The sequence below is a fragment of the Diadema setosum genome, chromosome 11, assembly GCF_964275005.1.
Source record: "Diadema setosum chromosome 11, eeDiaSeto1, whole genome shotgun sequence".
NCBI lineage: Eukaryota > Metazoa > Echinodermata > Echinoidea > Diadematoida > Diadematidae > Diadema > Diadema setosum.
Genome location: NC_092695.1, coordinates 35,592,141 through 35,608,252, shown reverse-complemented (window position 1 = coordinate 35,608,252; position 16,112 = coordinate 35,592,141). Strand labels below are relative to the sequence as shown.

The window sequence follows — 16,112 nt, the reverse complement described above, 5'->3', positions numbered from 1 at the left end:
CATGCATAAATCTCAATGGCAGATTGTCCCTAGTTTTTAACTCTTTCCTTTCAATACATCTAATAGTGCCTCTTTTTTATATCAAAGCTGTCAAATGGTCAAAACTTAGTTTTCCTTTCACCTGTAGAGTATTGTCTCATACTGCATCCAGGACAAAAAGGATTGATATATATTTACAATTTGTTGTACCATTAAGCAATGCACTGTGTTTCATTCAAGAAATCTACATGCTGTCTTGCATTTATTAAAAGTATATCATAACCTCAAGTTGTCCATCTCTTCTCTTCCAAAAAACTCTGTTTACCTCTGGAACTTTCAGGACACTATTCAATGGAAAACATTTCAAAAGCAATGTATGTATTATACAACTTTGTCAAAATAAATGGTATGCTTCAGAGATACTTGGTTGAAAACATCCAACCATCTTCAAATTGTATCTACACTTGGACTCTTCTTGCACACCACCGATTAGGCATTATAAAGGAGTACATGTTTATAGTGCTCTTATGTACAATATTATCTTGTGTTTACAACAAACATCCTACGGTTTGCTCAACTACCACACATTGCAGTCTCTGCACTTCTGTAATCCGTTGTCATCACAGTGTGAACATCTGAGAGCATGAAATGTGTCGGTAAAATTGTTGCGTAATAACGACTTCTTGCTTCCATTGCACGTGGTGCACGGGATGTAGCGATGACCGCCGCATGTACTACAGCTGACCATCGGATTGTGTTTCTGTGGACACAAACAAGAAATGAAAATTACATGGAAATACATCAGTATAGAATTACAGTTCATTTATGCAGATATACAATGCAAGTTATGACTTAACTAAGCCAAACAAGAAAATCAAATATCCTGGAATATGAAAACTGCCCATTTATTCTATAACACAGTTATTTACAAAATAAGAAATGATTTTAAGGATGTTGTCACACTTTTGAAATTTATTCTCTCTTATTACTTCAAATGGACCATGAATGACACCTGCTGAAAACTGAAAAATGTCACATCATTCATTCCGTAAGTTCTATACATAGTAACATTAATTCAAAGACATTCAATTTGTTAACTTTTCATCCTACAAAGATAAGCAAATGCATGATCCGAATTTGTACTCATTGTTTCAAGGAAGGACGATAGATACACACAGGAAGGTTACAAGTGGACTTGATTAAGCACAAACTAGTGCCAATTACTTGATAATATTTTGACGTCACAAAAATCATTGAGTGAGCTTGGTGGAAATCTTTATCCCACAAGCACCTGCTGAAGGATTTTAAGCACATTTTCTCAAATAATGAAGTTTGGTGAAAAGACCATTTCCTGGTTCAAATCACTTCTATTCAAGGCAAAAACCGAGTCGCGACACACATTCATGTACAATGTAGATCAATGACCAAGGAAACAGTGTTTACCTATCAATAGTGTTTTGGCTGCACAATGAAGTATACTTTGGAGTACCTACTGAGATTTTGTCTCTCTGCCTGCCATTTTTCATGGTAACTTCCTGCAAACTTTACTGAGAATGAGATGCACTATGCCCCCATTGCAATGTTTCTTGTGTGGTGAGTGATTGATTGAAAAATTGAAATGAATAAACACTGTACTTTGAAATCTACCAAATATTTGTCAAATAAACGCTCAGTCTATTGTGGTGCAATGAGGAGAGATAACAGTTAAAAGGACCATACCCGCTTTTTCATTTTAAGCAGGAAGTGGATAGACTGCATCTATGACATACCAAAGTAAAAAAAAAAAAAAAAGAAAGAAAGAAAAAAAAACCTTAGATTAAGCTGGCATACTATGAAATTTCAGCATATTTTTTCTTGTGATCTAATTCTGAAAGTCTTGAAAGGGATAGTAGGACATTGTTTCATGCACTGCACTATTCATACTTTTGTAAAAATGCATTTTCAAACAGCAGTCAAACACAAAGATCTGAGTTACAAGTTTTCAAGAGGCTTTCATTGTCTACAGCTCAGCTTAATTACTGAGAATATAAAATCCAAAGAAGGAAGTGAACCTCAGATAATCTGGACATATGGGGAAAAAAGGTGATTGTCAACACAAAGCATTCTGAATTCTCGTTTTGTGCTCTCCAAATCACCTACTTTAGCAAATTATATACCATAAAACAAACATCACCTTTCTCAACCAGGAACAGGTATCCCCTTTTTATACTACCACACTACATCAATTAAACCTTGAATATTTAATGAGTGATTATACTCAATAATGTCCCATCCCTACGACATATATACACACACACATTATATCAGGTAACGTTCAAACCCTTTAAAGTACAAGCCGCTCCCCCTACGAACCAACACAAGCCTTTTGTCCCCTGAAGGTAACAATTTTGCCCCTCCTGGAGATCCCTTAAAGGGGATCATTTGCATTGTAAATGATCAATGATGCTAAGAACTCCATGGATCAATAGATGCTTTTCACTCAAGCTGCACCAACTCCCTAGTATGACAATAACAACCCCTCGTAAGAAGCTTTGGAACAGGCTACATTCAAAGGGGGAATGTATTCATCGACCTAGAATGCTTGGGCTCTGAAGCGTCACTTGGCTATCGACCAAACAATCTCTCACTACTGTTGTAATTGTCTTCCAGCACCAATCAATTCAAATATTTTTAGTTGCCCCCTGTACACCATGTCTTTCTCTTATCGTTCAAATATCACCTGCATTTAAAGATGTGACAGTGACTTCAATATATAAATAGGTAATGACTACTATAAGTCATAGCATATATGTACCATATGTCTACATCAACTTGCCATAATAATCTGGGGGTAATTTCCAGATATTTTGGGGATTATCAAGCCAGTGAATGAATGCACGGTATTCATTCTGTGAAAAGACAGTAAGAAATCAATAAGGCCAATGACTCAAAGCTGTCATGATCTGGGCCGTCCTACGTCTTGTGGTTTACCCATTCCAATAACTCCTTGAAGTACTGAGAGTTTTTCTGAAACCTTTCACTAAACAGAGATCCTTATTTCCTTGTTCTTTGTCTGAAAACATACGGTACTGTCTGATACAAATAAGTTCATATCCACATGGTTTTCTCCTAGTGGGAAATAACAAAATGTAATTGATACCCAATTTTCAATACCTGAGTAATTTGGTCTAATTTCATGAGAAATGTTTTCAATTTGTCCTGCAGAAACTGATATGACATCAGAAGCAGTAGGTTTGAAGATTTCTAAGCTCTGGTCTTTCCACGTCAATTTACTGATCAAACTTTTGTTTTTAAAACTGGCTGGTAGTTACAAATGATACCAAATGATGTCATCACATTACATCCTTTATCAAAACATATAGTTTTCATGTTCTTAAAAGAAATGATTCAACAGCTTGCAGCTAGGGTGTTTAAATTGAAAGAGCAAAGCAGTTGTACTAAATCACTTTGACACAGGAATTGAAATTATATACATGTATGTAACGTTCTCACACACTCCTTTCAGCAGATATATAATTATCAACCAGTTGGGGGGGGGGGGGGGGGGGAACCGCTCATAGTTGAATACTATTTACGAATACTATTTGATTTTGAAACTTTTCTTTGAATTGGCAAACATTCCACTGCCTGTGTGTATTGCTCACACTCTGCTTGGAGAAGACATTGTTCTCATGGCGCACAATACAAGACAGAAATTCTTGCCCCATCTGTCACCACTATCTCAACAGTCAACTCAGAGCAGGAATAAACCATTTCATTCACAGGGTAGTCAGAGAAATGGAGACCGTTATGATATAACAATAGTGAGAGACCTTTTTTCTCTCATTCTGTTTTTTTTTTCTCTCTTCAAAGTTTGGTGAGTTACTCTGCAGGAATGAAATTTTGTTCATGTAGTATTTTACTGTTGATATAGTTTGTGCCAATTACTAAAGCAAGAAATTAAATGTTAGTTTTTTAAGTTTTAAATCCAGTCTCCAGCTCTGCACAGGTATATGTGTGTGTGTGTATGTATGTATGTGTTTACTTGCACATGTATACGCATATATATGTTGTATATGAATTATGTATATATGTATAGCTCTACTGCCTGTGTGTGAACCTATTGTGTGTTGCCCTAATGATGTATTTAAGGTTGATCATCTTTTTAAAAATACAATTCTTCATTCTCTTTATAAATGTTTCTATTAAATCTGTAATTTTGTAAGTTGTTTTAGCCTCATGGGAAGAGTATATAAAAAATAATTGTACTGTATGTATCCATGCAAAGTAAAAATGCACTATATACACAGCTGACACTTATACTACAAAATTTCATTCATAGGGTCGTCTGTTCTTTGGTGATTCACTGTACATAAAGCCACAAGAGCAGAAACCACTAAAAGTCTGAAAATATCCTTCCTTCTACCTCAGTGACATTTAGTGCTTACCTCAAACCTTCTGAGTATGGTCCTAAGCTCTCCTGATTCATTCAGTTCTTCCAGTTTCCTCAGGTCCTGTGAAAAAAAAAAAGACAACCGAGCAGAACAGTGAGCATTTTCTTATCAAATACATCCAAATCAAGATCTGTTTTATGCATTTGGATCATTATCAATTGTTTACTGTTTTCTTATATGAAACTGGAGTGTACTGGACATACTGTAAAGGCACATTTTGTATATATACATTTGTTGATAGTATAATATGAAAAAAAAAATGTATGTGTAGGCCTACTGCAGACTGTTAAGATTACAAACCTTTACATGTATACCGATGAATATATTTTATGAAATGAGCCTATGTAAGCCCACAAAAAAAATCATAAAATCCCAATCTGCTTCCCCCCATATATTAATATTGACAAGTATACATAATTTATCTAGATGTTATATAAAAAAGAGATGACAACATGATTTCAAAGAACTTGGAATCCCATATATTTCCTATTGTGAGTTAATCTACATGCTGCAGAGCATGGATTACTCAATAGATCAGGTTCTTTGTTCTGTTAAAAGTATGAGAAATCAACCTCTCATGCCCAAAGAATAGAATCCAAAATATACCTAAAAACATATGAGGATAGATGAATAAACAAACAAATGCCCCCCCCCCAAAAAAAAAAAAACAAAAAAAAAAAGAAGAAGAAAGAATGAAAGAAGACTCTGAACATGTCAAACACATGACTATTTTCTCAACACATCTTCATGATGAATATCATGAGGGTGCCCTGTTTCATGACATTTGCCATATTTTTCAACAAAATGAATTCTCAGATGAGATTGTTATGCCACCCAAGTATGGAGCGAGTGCAAATATTTGCCTCATACATCAAAAAAGTCTCTGCCATCTATACATGCATTTTGCAACTCTTACTGCTAAAGGTTATGATAGCAAGTCCATCTCAAGAGAACAATGACTCCAAAAATAGAACTGTAGTGAGTGTGGTATGTATGCAGCTTCTCAGACTCTTCATCAAAGGTTATATGATACAAGGGAATATGGAGTGCTTTTAGAATAATTGAGAAAACAGCACTCACATAGAACTGAGCAAATAACTACACTATTTGTATTCTAGATAAGCTGCAAGACTTTACAGAATGTCATAGATTGATAAATCATTATCATGTTGACAGGTGACTGATGTGGATGTTAAATCATAAGATTGGACTGAGAGATACCTATATGACATAATTCTTTAACAAAGCAAAACAGGTCAAGACTTGTTTAAACACTACAAACCAGAGTGAAAACATAACTTGTAGGAAAACTATAGATTATATTCTAAAGCTCTGGTATTCACAAATATGTTTCTTGATTCTGATTCATGTGAGATTCTTGGATTCAGGTAACAATGAAAATTGTCTCACTTCTTTAAATGTAAAGGCTACTATATGTATACATGCAGTGCTTTCTATTAAATCAATCTGAAATTGTGTAAGACAGAGTGGCTTATTTACATAATATACACATGTATCTGACCTGTATGTCACGGAAGGGTTTTTGTCTTTAATTTTTTCCTTCCAATTTTTGCACCTGCTCTGCTTAGCCAATCAATTATAATTTAGAGCTCTATAGGAGCTCCAGATGCAGTGGTTGTCTTAGCAACCACCTCTGCAATGTAAGCACTCACATTGCTAATGAAGGTAGGGAACAAATAAGTGGCCTGTGAATTAATGGACATCACAATGGCCATATAGTAGCCGGGTGTTGGTGCACTATTACACGTCGCCTAGCTATGAATACAGTATTTCCTGTGTCAGATCCTGCTGCTACAGATGCGTGATGCATGCTTTTCATTTATGCATGTTCTAATGTTGACCCAATGTTTATAAAAAGAAATTGATGAACATCTATGAAATAGACATTAGCATGGTCTCTGTTCAAGGTTACATGTAATTGTTTCTTGAGTGCTTCTGATATAAAATTGTATATGAAAATGTTATCAAATCTTATTTCTACAAACACACCAAACATGAAAACCAAACATTTTCACAAGTATCAAGTATTAGACAACTGGAAATGTAATTTTGTGTTTGACTTGAAAATCTTCAAGATACAATGTACAATGAAGCATACTGTAGATGATCAACTAAACATAAGATATCTGCATTCATTTGTAAACATTGTGAGGCATTGAAAAACAAAATCAAATCTTTCTGAGGGGAATGCAATCAGTGCCATAACATAGGGAGGGGGAAATTACCTGTATGTGACAATGAAATAAATGAATGAGATTTGAATTATTTATATTGCGTGTCATGAAATTGCCTTGTCATTGCGTGTTCTCATTTGACTCACACAAGATGACCCACCAAGGCTCCCTTTCTGTCTACATTTGAGTTGGCTGAACTGGGTAGGACACCCATTGTTGGATGGGTACAATGAATGGGAGAGGTTGAGAACAATGTTTGAAGAAGGTGATAATAGTGTGGACTAAGAATGATGTCTAAGAATAGGCAGGGTGACACGACAATAGGCCTTTACACATGTAATGTCTGGACTGATCATTGAAATGTCCAACACATCTAAGGAGTAGATCACATCTAGTGAGGGGTAGCCATGCACACTAATACTGAATGTTTTCATGGCTGAACCTCATTACAATGTCTTCATCAGTATGTGCAACCTGTTGAACCAAATGATCTTAGATTTTATTAAGATGATCTAGAAAGGGGGAATAAACATTCTTGAAACAGGTGAATTCTCTGTTTAAAGGTCTTAGTGGTCTGCACACATACCAATGACTGCTTTCAACTGACCAATTATCAAGGAAAATATCAAGGAAAAAATGATTTAGATACAATATGTATGAATTAATCTATCTTCACCAATCATTCACTAAAAAGAAAATCATTCATAAAACAAATGTCTTAATTCCACAATCATATCTGAAGAATGATGGATGCAAGTTGTGAACTTGTTAAAAATGTACGAAAAGGGTTTCTTGGAAGTGAGCTAGATATTTCTACTGGTTGCAACAGGTTTTGACACAAATCATGTCAACAAACAAGTGTTGTTTGTTTGTTTGTTTGTTTTGGTTTAGATTACAAGTACCTTTGTTTAACCAGTCAGGAACACAATGTTATGCTTTTAGATACACCCAAAATGTTACATGTACGATTGTAAACTTTTATGCTAAGTATTATTTGTTTAACCTGTCGATAACACAATATTATGTGTCTGATTACAATCAAGAAGTTATGTATGCTTGTATGATAACCAATTGGCATGCACTCTATTATAGCATGCACATACATGTACTTGGCATATCTTTGTAGTGACTCTATGATATACAAATCAAAATGTTGTATCAAAGTCTATCAAGATTTCTTATCTAAACATATAAAATAAGTGTACAGTACAGTTAGTTTTATCTCTGATTGACAAACCACTGCCACATTTTTGGCTATCATAAATTCTGCCATTTGTCATGTAGTTACACTAGGCCACTTACTCCATTTTCAGATATTACCAATAATGGGTTCAAAAGATGCAATGCCATCAACTTACCTTTCGTAATGACTGTGCTAACAAAAGTTTAACCTCAACCTACAATTTGAAGGACTAACTTTTATGTTGCCTAACCTTGAATCATCGGTGTATAGTCAGCATGGATTTCCAGCATACAGAAATCAGTTTATTGAATTGTCCTATCGTCCTACACTGTACCCCACAGCCCTAGGCCCACAAGGGGGGTCGTGGACAGAACATATGAATATCTGTGAGAATTTATGAGTTTGTTAATCCAATTGTAGTGTGTGAAATGTGGACTGATGTTTACCTGTGACATTTTAGCTTTGGCAATGCAAACAGACAGAGATATCAGAAAATGTTTTATGACTTCATAAACAAATCTTGCCGAATCACAGGTATACAGGCTGGCATACATGTAATGCAAGAAAACACTTAATTCCATATTGTGAGCAAATATCATTCGAAATATTTAACAAAACAGAGTGCTTATATTAGACACTAACAGATAGGAGAGTAGTTTCATAACGTGTACTGATTCCCATGTCATAGTATGAACAAGTTAGTGATAAACGTATGTCTTCTCTGGGAAACATTTTTTGACCATTTTCCACATCTATATTCATTTCTAAAGGGATCGCCTTGTGTATTATATATATACAAATTGTTTATAGGGTTTCAATATTGAGGGTATACAATAGTAACATGAATTCATGTACAAGATTGTAGGACGACAGTGATTTACAGGGAACATATGAAATGCAGATTGATCAGTCTTTGATTCACTTAGTTATCTAGACATGTTTAAAGACAAGGTGTGGATTACAGTGGGGTGTAAATGTAGATATTTCTGAGAATATTGTCTGCCTCATCATCATGTGGCTGGGTATGTGACACAGGTTGTATGCAGTCATAGATAAGGCGTAGGATGTGAGAATATATACATACACGTGTATCTTTATTCAATGACAACATGAGACTGAAATTTGAAGAAAAATGTTCATCTCAGGAATGTAATGTAAACACCTGAATGCTTGTTTTGCATAAAGATTGTACAAAACAAAAGAAAAGTTTGGCAAAATAAGTTCATAAGGATGGTTAATAGATATAGATAAATAGATAAATGTAGCCATCGTTTGAGAAAGATGACAGCTCATCTTCACTGTCACAGGTAAATTCAACTTTTGGATGTGTACAGAGAACTCTTTATCTACAAGAAAAGTTTGTAATGTTTCATTAGTGAATTTCATGACATAGTGTATCTGTTTCTAATTCTTGATTAAATGGAAAAACCAAGAAATTACAAGTGTGCAAGTATAATTAGTCTAAAAGAGGCTGTTCTTTCTTACATGTAATTCTTTTCTTGAAGCCAGTTATTTCCTTATCAATATTTGATACTTGTCAGTCATCAAGGAAATAAAGTACTGCATGATGGTGGCTGCTTCTTTTTTTCCCTTAGGAAGCCATAATCTTTTATTCAAGTTTGAATTGTTGTGTGGAGATATGCAAAGTACAGTGCAAACCTATGGATTAAATCAATCCAAACATATTACTCTAACATTATGGATGTAAAGATTTGTGTTGAACAGACAGGGGGACTTTGCCATGGACTCACCCCAACGAGTTCACCGTCGATGAAGCAGATGGGGAGGTTGATATCGGTGGTAGAACCAATCCTCTCTTCCAGTTCCTTCTGGTGCTTGGAGTTCATGAAGAGATCCCGCTCCTCAAATCGCACCCGGTGGTTCTGGAACAGCTTACGTACGTACTGGCAGTCATCAAACGTCTGCCTCACAATCCTCATGCTTGTCGTGTAAACGATGATTCGGCCCACCTCATCTTCAGAGTTTATGACACTCTTTTTCTAAAGAAAGCAATTGCAAAGTGACAAGACAGTCTTATTAATCAAGTGATGGCATTGTAATATCATTATTCATGTATCAAATACTTTATTTTGTTTGCAAGATCTACATTTGCAACTACTCAAAAATAACAATGGATGTTATGGGTACAAAATTGTATTTTGAAACAGCCAAAATTATTTTATTTTTGCTTTTTTAACTTTTTTATCACTGATTCTAAATAACAAATGTATCAACAATCTGAAAATTTACAATATAACATACACATGTGTATCCTCTCTCAAAGACAGATCGATCTGTACATGATGCGTGTTAAAACAACATAATGTATGAGACACACCAAAAAAATGAGCATCAATCTAATCACTATCTGAGATTTTTGCAAATTTATAATTTTTTGCACCCTCAAAAAAAAAAAAAAACCCTCAAGAGTAGACACAGAGGTAAGATGTAAGCCACCAGCATTAAAAACTTGTTTGTGCACAGTCAAGCAATATTGTACCTACAGCTATGCATTTTGTCACGAAAGTTGAAGGGGTAGTAGGTCAGTCATGCTGTATGCATGAATCATGCTTCACCCAAATAGATGCCATTGTGTTGACGTCCATAAAGGCTTGAATGAAAACTCAACATCCTGTCATCATAAAAGTGTCATACTTTTATTTCCCAGCAGAATAAATAGTCTCACATTTATTTGGATTTTGAATGCAAGCAGAAAGTTTCTTTTGAAATTGGTATGAAAGGACCATTCTTGCATTAATAATGGAATATTTCAGATACTGCTTTTATTTGATCAGCCAAGATTTGGTTCTTTGTGATGAAGTAGCTATTCAGTGTGACATGTACAGTGTACACATCAGCTCTTCACTGAGAGGTTTTAGCCTACAAATGTACAATGTACAGTGTATCACTTCAGATTTTTCTTCTAAAATAACACCAGATGCCATTCAGTGGAAATGAGTTCATAGAATCAAGCAAGAGATGTTTAAAATGTGAGGAATATGACTTACAATTTGTAAGTTATTTCCCCTTGCTTCTTTAAAGAGTTCATTTACTGTACTTTAAACTTTGATGAATAAATTTGTTGCCCCTTTGTTAAATTGCTACCAAAATGCTTTTTATATATGATACAAAGAATGTCACGGCATACAATATGTTAATATTCAGATCAGCACAACACCATCAATGTCAAACTTAGCCAAGTATGAGTAAGTGTCAGAACAGTAGTACCAAGAATAATAAAATCACATTTATTCTGACAGCAATGTTAATATTAATTAGTTCAAGTCAAGTTCTGTTGTATGTTATTTGAAGTTGCTATAATAAGACAAACAACACAGATGAAATATATTGTAAGAGCAGAATCAGATCAAACACCATTGGAAACTGTTCAATAAAGATAAGGAAATACATATTGGATGTACACTGTACCATATACACACACTCTTTGACATAATTAAATGACAGTTCAACAGCAGCTTGATAACTTATGAACTGAACTAACTTATTAACTAAAACTGCATTGTATACATCATGCAAGTACCAGCATGGCCAAAATTTCCACAGCACAAGTCCAAAAGTTAACTCGGACACAGACAAATGATACACATTTGTCGTCAGGTGAATAGTCTTTATATACAGATTTGGTATGCCACTGAGATGATAACAGTGTAAATATTGTGGGAAGTTTGGGACCAAATGACCTCGCAGCACAAACAAACAAAGACTGCTAGCACTAATCCAAGATTATTGCTCACTAGGGTGGAGTTGCAATGTGATAATTTTTTCTTATCAGTCATCAGGTTACCTTACCACAGGGTGTATTCATTCACACAAAAACTCTTATAAAATCTTCGATTAACCCATTATTCTACATGGCTGGCCATCTTCTATGAAGACAGTTTGTTGTTGTTCTTTTTATTTTACGCAGCACTGGTTGCAAGAGAGCATGTACATGATGTATATCTTGCATTTCCTCAATTTTCACTCACTTATCACCTGATCAGTGTTTCAAATTAAAGCAATGATATAATCAGCTGAATGGCTACTGCAAACTGTATTCCATAAATGACAGTTATCACGTCATATGTGACTGTCATTTTTATTTTTATTACCTCCGCCAAGGGAGGAGGTTATGTTTTCGTTACCGTTGGTTTGTTTGTTTGTTAGTTTGTCCATGTGCAAAATAACTCAAAATGTATAGTTAACAGATTTGAATGAAACTTGTAGGAAAGGTTTAGAATGATACAAGTAACAGATGATTAAATTTTGGTAGTGATTCGAGAATTTGGGGGGAATTTATGAAGGATTTTTTTATTAGTTTCTGCTAGGGCGAGGCGCGCCGTGCAGCTGAGGGTTTATGACGTGATTTAACAAAGGCTTCTATATTGGGAAATCGGGCAACTTTCAGCACACAATGCTCTTAGTACATTGGGTGGAAATCACTGATATCTCTATGGACTGTTGAATAAGATCAGTGGTGGAAATGACTTAGGTCTGCGTTCTCAGAGTGCTTCTCTAGTTTTTATCATTATTATTTTCTCTTTTTTTTTTTGGGGGGGGGGGCAAGTACATCATATGATCAAAGTGTCAAAATCAAAGCGAGTGTTCAATCTGGTGGTGGTTTGACTGTCACGTTCTCTAAAGAAGTAGCACACAGGTCCCCCATGACCTTCTTTCTTTTAAACCTAGTTCATTTATACATGTAGGCCTACACTCTCTCACCCCGACCCAAATGTATCACTTAGATTAGAAATGCATTTCTTTACAGTGCAACCATATCTGCTCCATATCTTCTGGGCAGAATGCCACCTGCTGTACATATCTTTTATCCAGATTTTTTTTTTTTTTGGGTGCAATAACCTGATTGCAAGGTCAATTATAATCATACCTACAGCTGCAGGATGCATCACACACTATAATACCTCCTTGATGATGATGGCAACTGAATCAATGATTCTGAGCATTGAAAGTGTGAATTGTGTGTGTGTGTGTGTGCGTGTGTGTGCTGAGACTACATTTGGTGTTGATTTTAGTAGTAATTCTTGATGAAAATATACAATGTACCAAAATATAAGGTTAAATGAGATAAGAAGGCAGATCAAGTATACTTAATTTTCTGAATCAGTTTGGTGGACGATTTTATGCAGATATATCTTACAGCCATAAAAATGCATGAGCGTAAAACCTTGCAGAACAATGGGTACTACGCAGGTGGTTTGTTAAGAAATATAAGGTTGTTACTACTATACAAACAAATAAATCTGACAACCTCTTCGCCCTGAACTGTTATACATTGTAAGGATATGAAGAAAGTTCTAGCATGGCTTCATTATCAGAGGAGACTTTGGAAACCCAAATCACTCTTAAAATTAATCCCCTGAGCTCCAAGGATCACCCCCAGGGGGATCTGTCCCCACAGGATTAGATTAGCCTGTAACTCCTGACTAAGATTTGGTGTTTGTTAGTCTATGGCAAGTAGGTTTTCAGGGTGATTTCAATCGTGCTTACTGACGTACACATGAACAGACAGGGCTGAGTCACTATCAGTCTTACACAGAATCCTGCTGTAATCACAAATTCTCTTTCCCCCAGTGACTTTGAACATGGGGTTAACTCTTGATGACTGACTAATGGGCAGAAGTTAGTAAAAATGTTTGAAAAAAAAGACAGAAACAGACGTTAACTGGGGTCTAAAATCATAAAGCCATGACGATAAAGTACGAAACTGATAAGTCTAACAGTTTAGCTTCACTGCAGACTGATGAATCCAACAAAATTGACTTAAATGTACTGTAGTTCCACATGTGAATCATTAATGAAAGGAAAAAAGTGGTTCAAACTTTAAAAACATAACTGACTTATTACTTTACAGTAACTAAGTTGTCATCTATAGTATTACTCTCATTTTGTATCTGCATTTGAGGAGGATCCAATTAAAAGAAATGTTATCAATCATCAATGATTGAAATTAGCAATTTATACATTGCACATGCACATTCATACTATCATGCTCTTTTCTTGTTTCACATTCAAATCCATGCATACTAAAATATAATGAGGAATAAGTTCATCATCAACAACAAAAATCAACTATTCAATCTAGTATGACCTTGATATTAAAATCACAGTACACTGTACATCAAATGTAAAGTGATCATTCATATCAGGATAAAAGCATTGTGTGAGAGAGGAATTGATGGGGATCTGTGTTCAATCCAAATAAGATATACAAACCTTGTTATTGTCCAAAGGTTTAAATTCGAAGTTAGCGATTCCAGCCCGGACACGATTTTTCACACCACGAACAGTTCCCTTCACGCTCTTGATATCCTCCCCGTCGCCAGATGAAAGTCCACGGCGACCAACAAACCGAAGAGTCCGATTTTCATCCGCGTCTTGTGTGGATTTAGAAGAATTTAGATTATCATTAACGTGAAACCTCATCATTTGATTCAAATTAGCATCACTATGTCCACTGCTGCTATCACTGCTGTAACTTTTTGGCTTCTTCTGGTGTGCAGCAAACGCCTCGGGAACGTTCAGTTGCATGGGGAAGCCACGACATAGATGGTCGATTGACGAGGAAGATGAAGTAGACATGGATGAGGGTGAGCTCGGCTCGTCTGACGCCATTCTCATCTGTTGGTAGTAAGTCTCCAGATCGTCCATATCCTCGTGAAACATGCCTGATTCACTGATAGGAATCAACTTTCGACTTGATCTACTCCTCGGTGTGGAGGGCGATGCCATTTGCTTCTCCAAAGACGATTACAAAGTAGAAGAAGTAGCGAGACATTCACACCTTCACACACTACTTGTTGATAGCGGACACCAGACGACAGATCGAAAAGCCGGTATGCTTGTCGGCGGTTGCACTGCGTCTAATAATACACTCGCTTTGTAAAAGCGATGCTTTAGACAGACACACACACACACTTATTTGGCGTCACCAATGATATCGAATGGTTTCTGGTAGGCACAGCGTCGCATCACATCGTATTGGCTCAATGCACTCATCACGGCTCAGTGAGTAACGGATGGGGGCGTAGCGATCGTCTTTACGTGAGCTACCACATGAGGTGAAGAAATGGGGTGCGGTCTGAAATCTGGTGTTTGTGATGAGCTCGAGTTTCGCTCTCTATCATAATACGATATAGAAAATGAATCTTGCGCTAGATAAGGATTTTCTTAAACAGCACTTCCTTCGGAGTGTGGTAGCTTTGTCAAAAACTAATACCTTGACGTGGCAATAGCACAGAAATGGACATTCATATTTTCTCTAACTCCTCTTAAAACTTTCTTAAAAAGTATCGTTGTGAGTCGTGGTAACATTGGATGACACCTGTACATCAATGAAAAACTACAATCCATCCCGAATTTTGGGGTAGGCACAAAGATTTTACGAAGTTGTGCTTTGTTTTTGTTTGTTTCTTTGTTGTTGGCAGTGTTTCCCGAAGTGTCTGCTGGAAAAGGGATCGAGGCCCGAGCGTTAAGTGGACTTTTTTTTTTTGTGAAAGTGGTGGAGAATATTAACTTCGTTTTTTGTTTTGTTTTTACTCCGTGCTTTAGTTTTGTCATTTTTTGTTTGTAAACTTACGAGTTATAGCTTTGTTACTGTTGTTGTTTGATATATTTACTCTGATGCCAATTAGCCTCTCTTTATCACACACACACACACACACACACACACACACACACACACACACACACACACACACACACACACACACACACATCGTATTTTAATATAAGCCTAAAATATCGATTTCCTCCTTGATTGTATCTTGATTGAACAGTCACTAAAGCCGGGTTCCTTCCGTGTAAACCCACAAAGGTCTTTGTATAAGACAATCATCGTCTAAACATGACACACAAAGGCGAAAGAACACTCAATGTCAACTTGGTGACGTTGGTCTGATGTGACAGACGGTTCGCTCGATTTCAGCAGATCACTAATCTCGCGTGCAGAAAGAACAAAGCCGGCGCATCGCGATCGCATCCGCCTTTCGTACATGATTGAAGCTGTGGAGCGACTGAGACATGCATCGATTGGTTAACCACTCGCAGTGACGTCCTTACATTATTCTATTCTGACACTCGAGGGCCCGAATTCACGAAGGTGGTACAATCTTTGTCCATGTTAAACCATGGACAAAGATTGTACCACCTTCGTAAATTCGGGACTTAAGGACGAGACTTCTGTTTAACTCGGTATATGCAAATACAGGGGATGAGGATGGACTGTTTTCCAACGATGTCGGGGATGTCATGAACAAGCCAGAGTCTTGGTAAATCTTGAATGAGGTGAACGGATATAAGCGT

General features: G+C 36.2%; 1 protein-coding gene across 1 annotated transcript; it reads right to left on the bottom strand.

Annotated features, from left to right (window-relative positions):
* Positions 1 to 402: 402 nt before the first annotated feature.
* LOC140235131 (glutaredoxin domain-containing cysteine-rich protein 1-like) lies at positions 403 to 14,605 on the bottom strand. Its single transcript, XM_072315170.1, has 4 exons — positions 14,025 to 14,605; positions 9,542 to 9,790; positions 4,407 to 4,472; positions 403 to 739 (listed from the first exon to the last, which is right to left on the bottom strand). Exons 1-4 carry the CDS (start codon positions 14,538 to 14,540, stop codon positions 557 to 559), a joined length of 1,014 nt encoding a protein of 337 aa, XP_072171271.1. The 5' UTR covers positions 14,541 to 14,605; the 3' UTR covers positions 403 to 556.
* Positions 14,606 to 16,112: the final 1,507 nt, after the last annotated feature.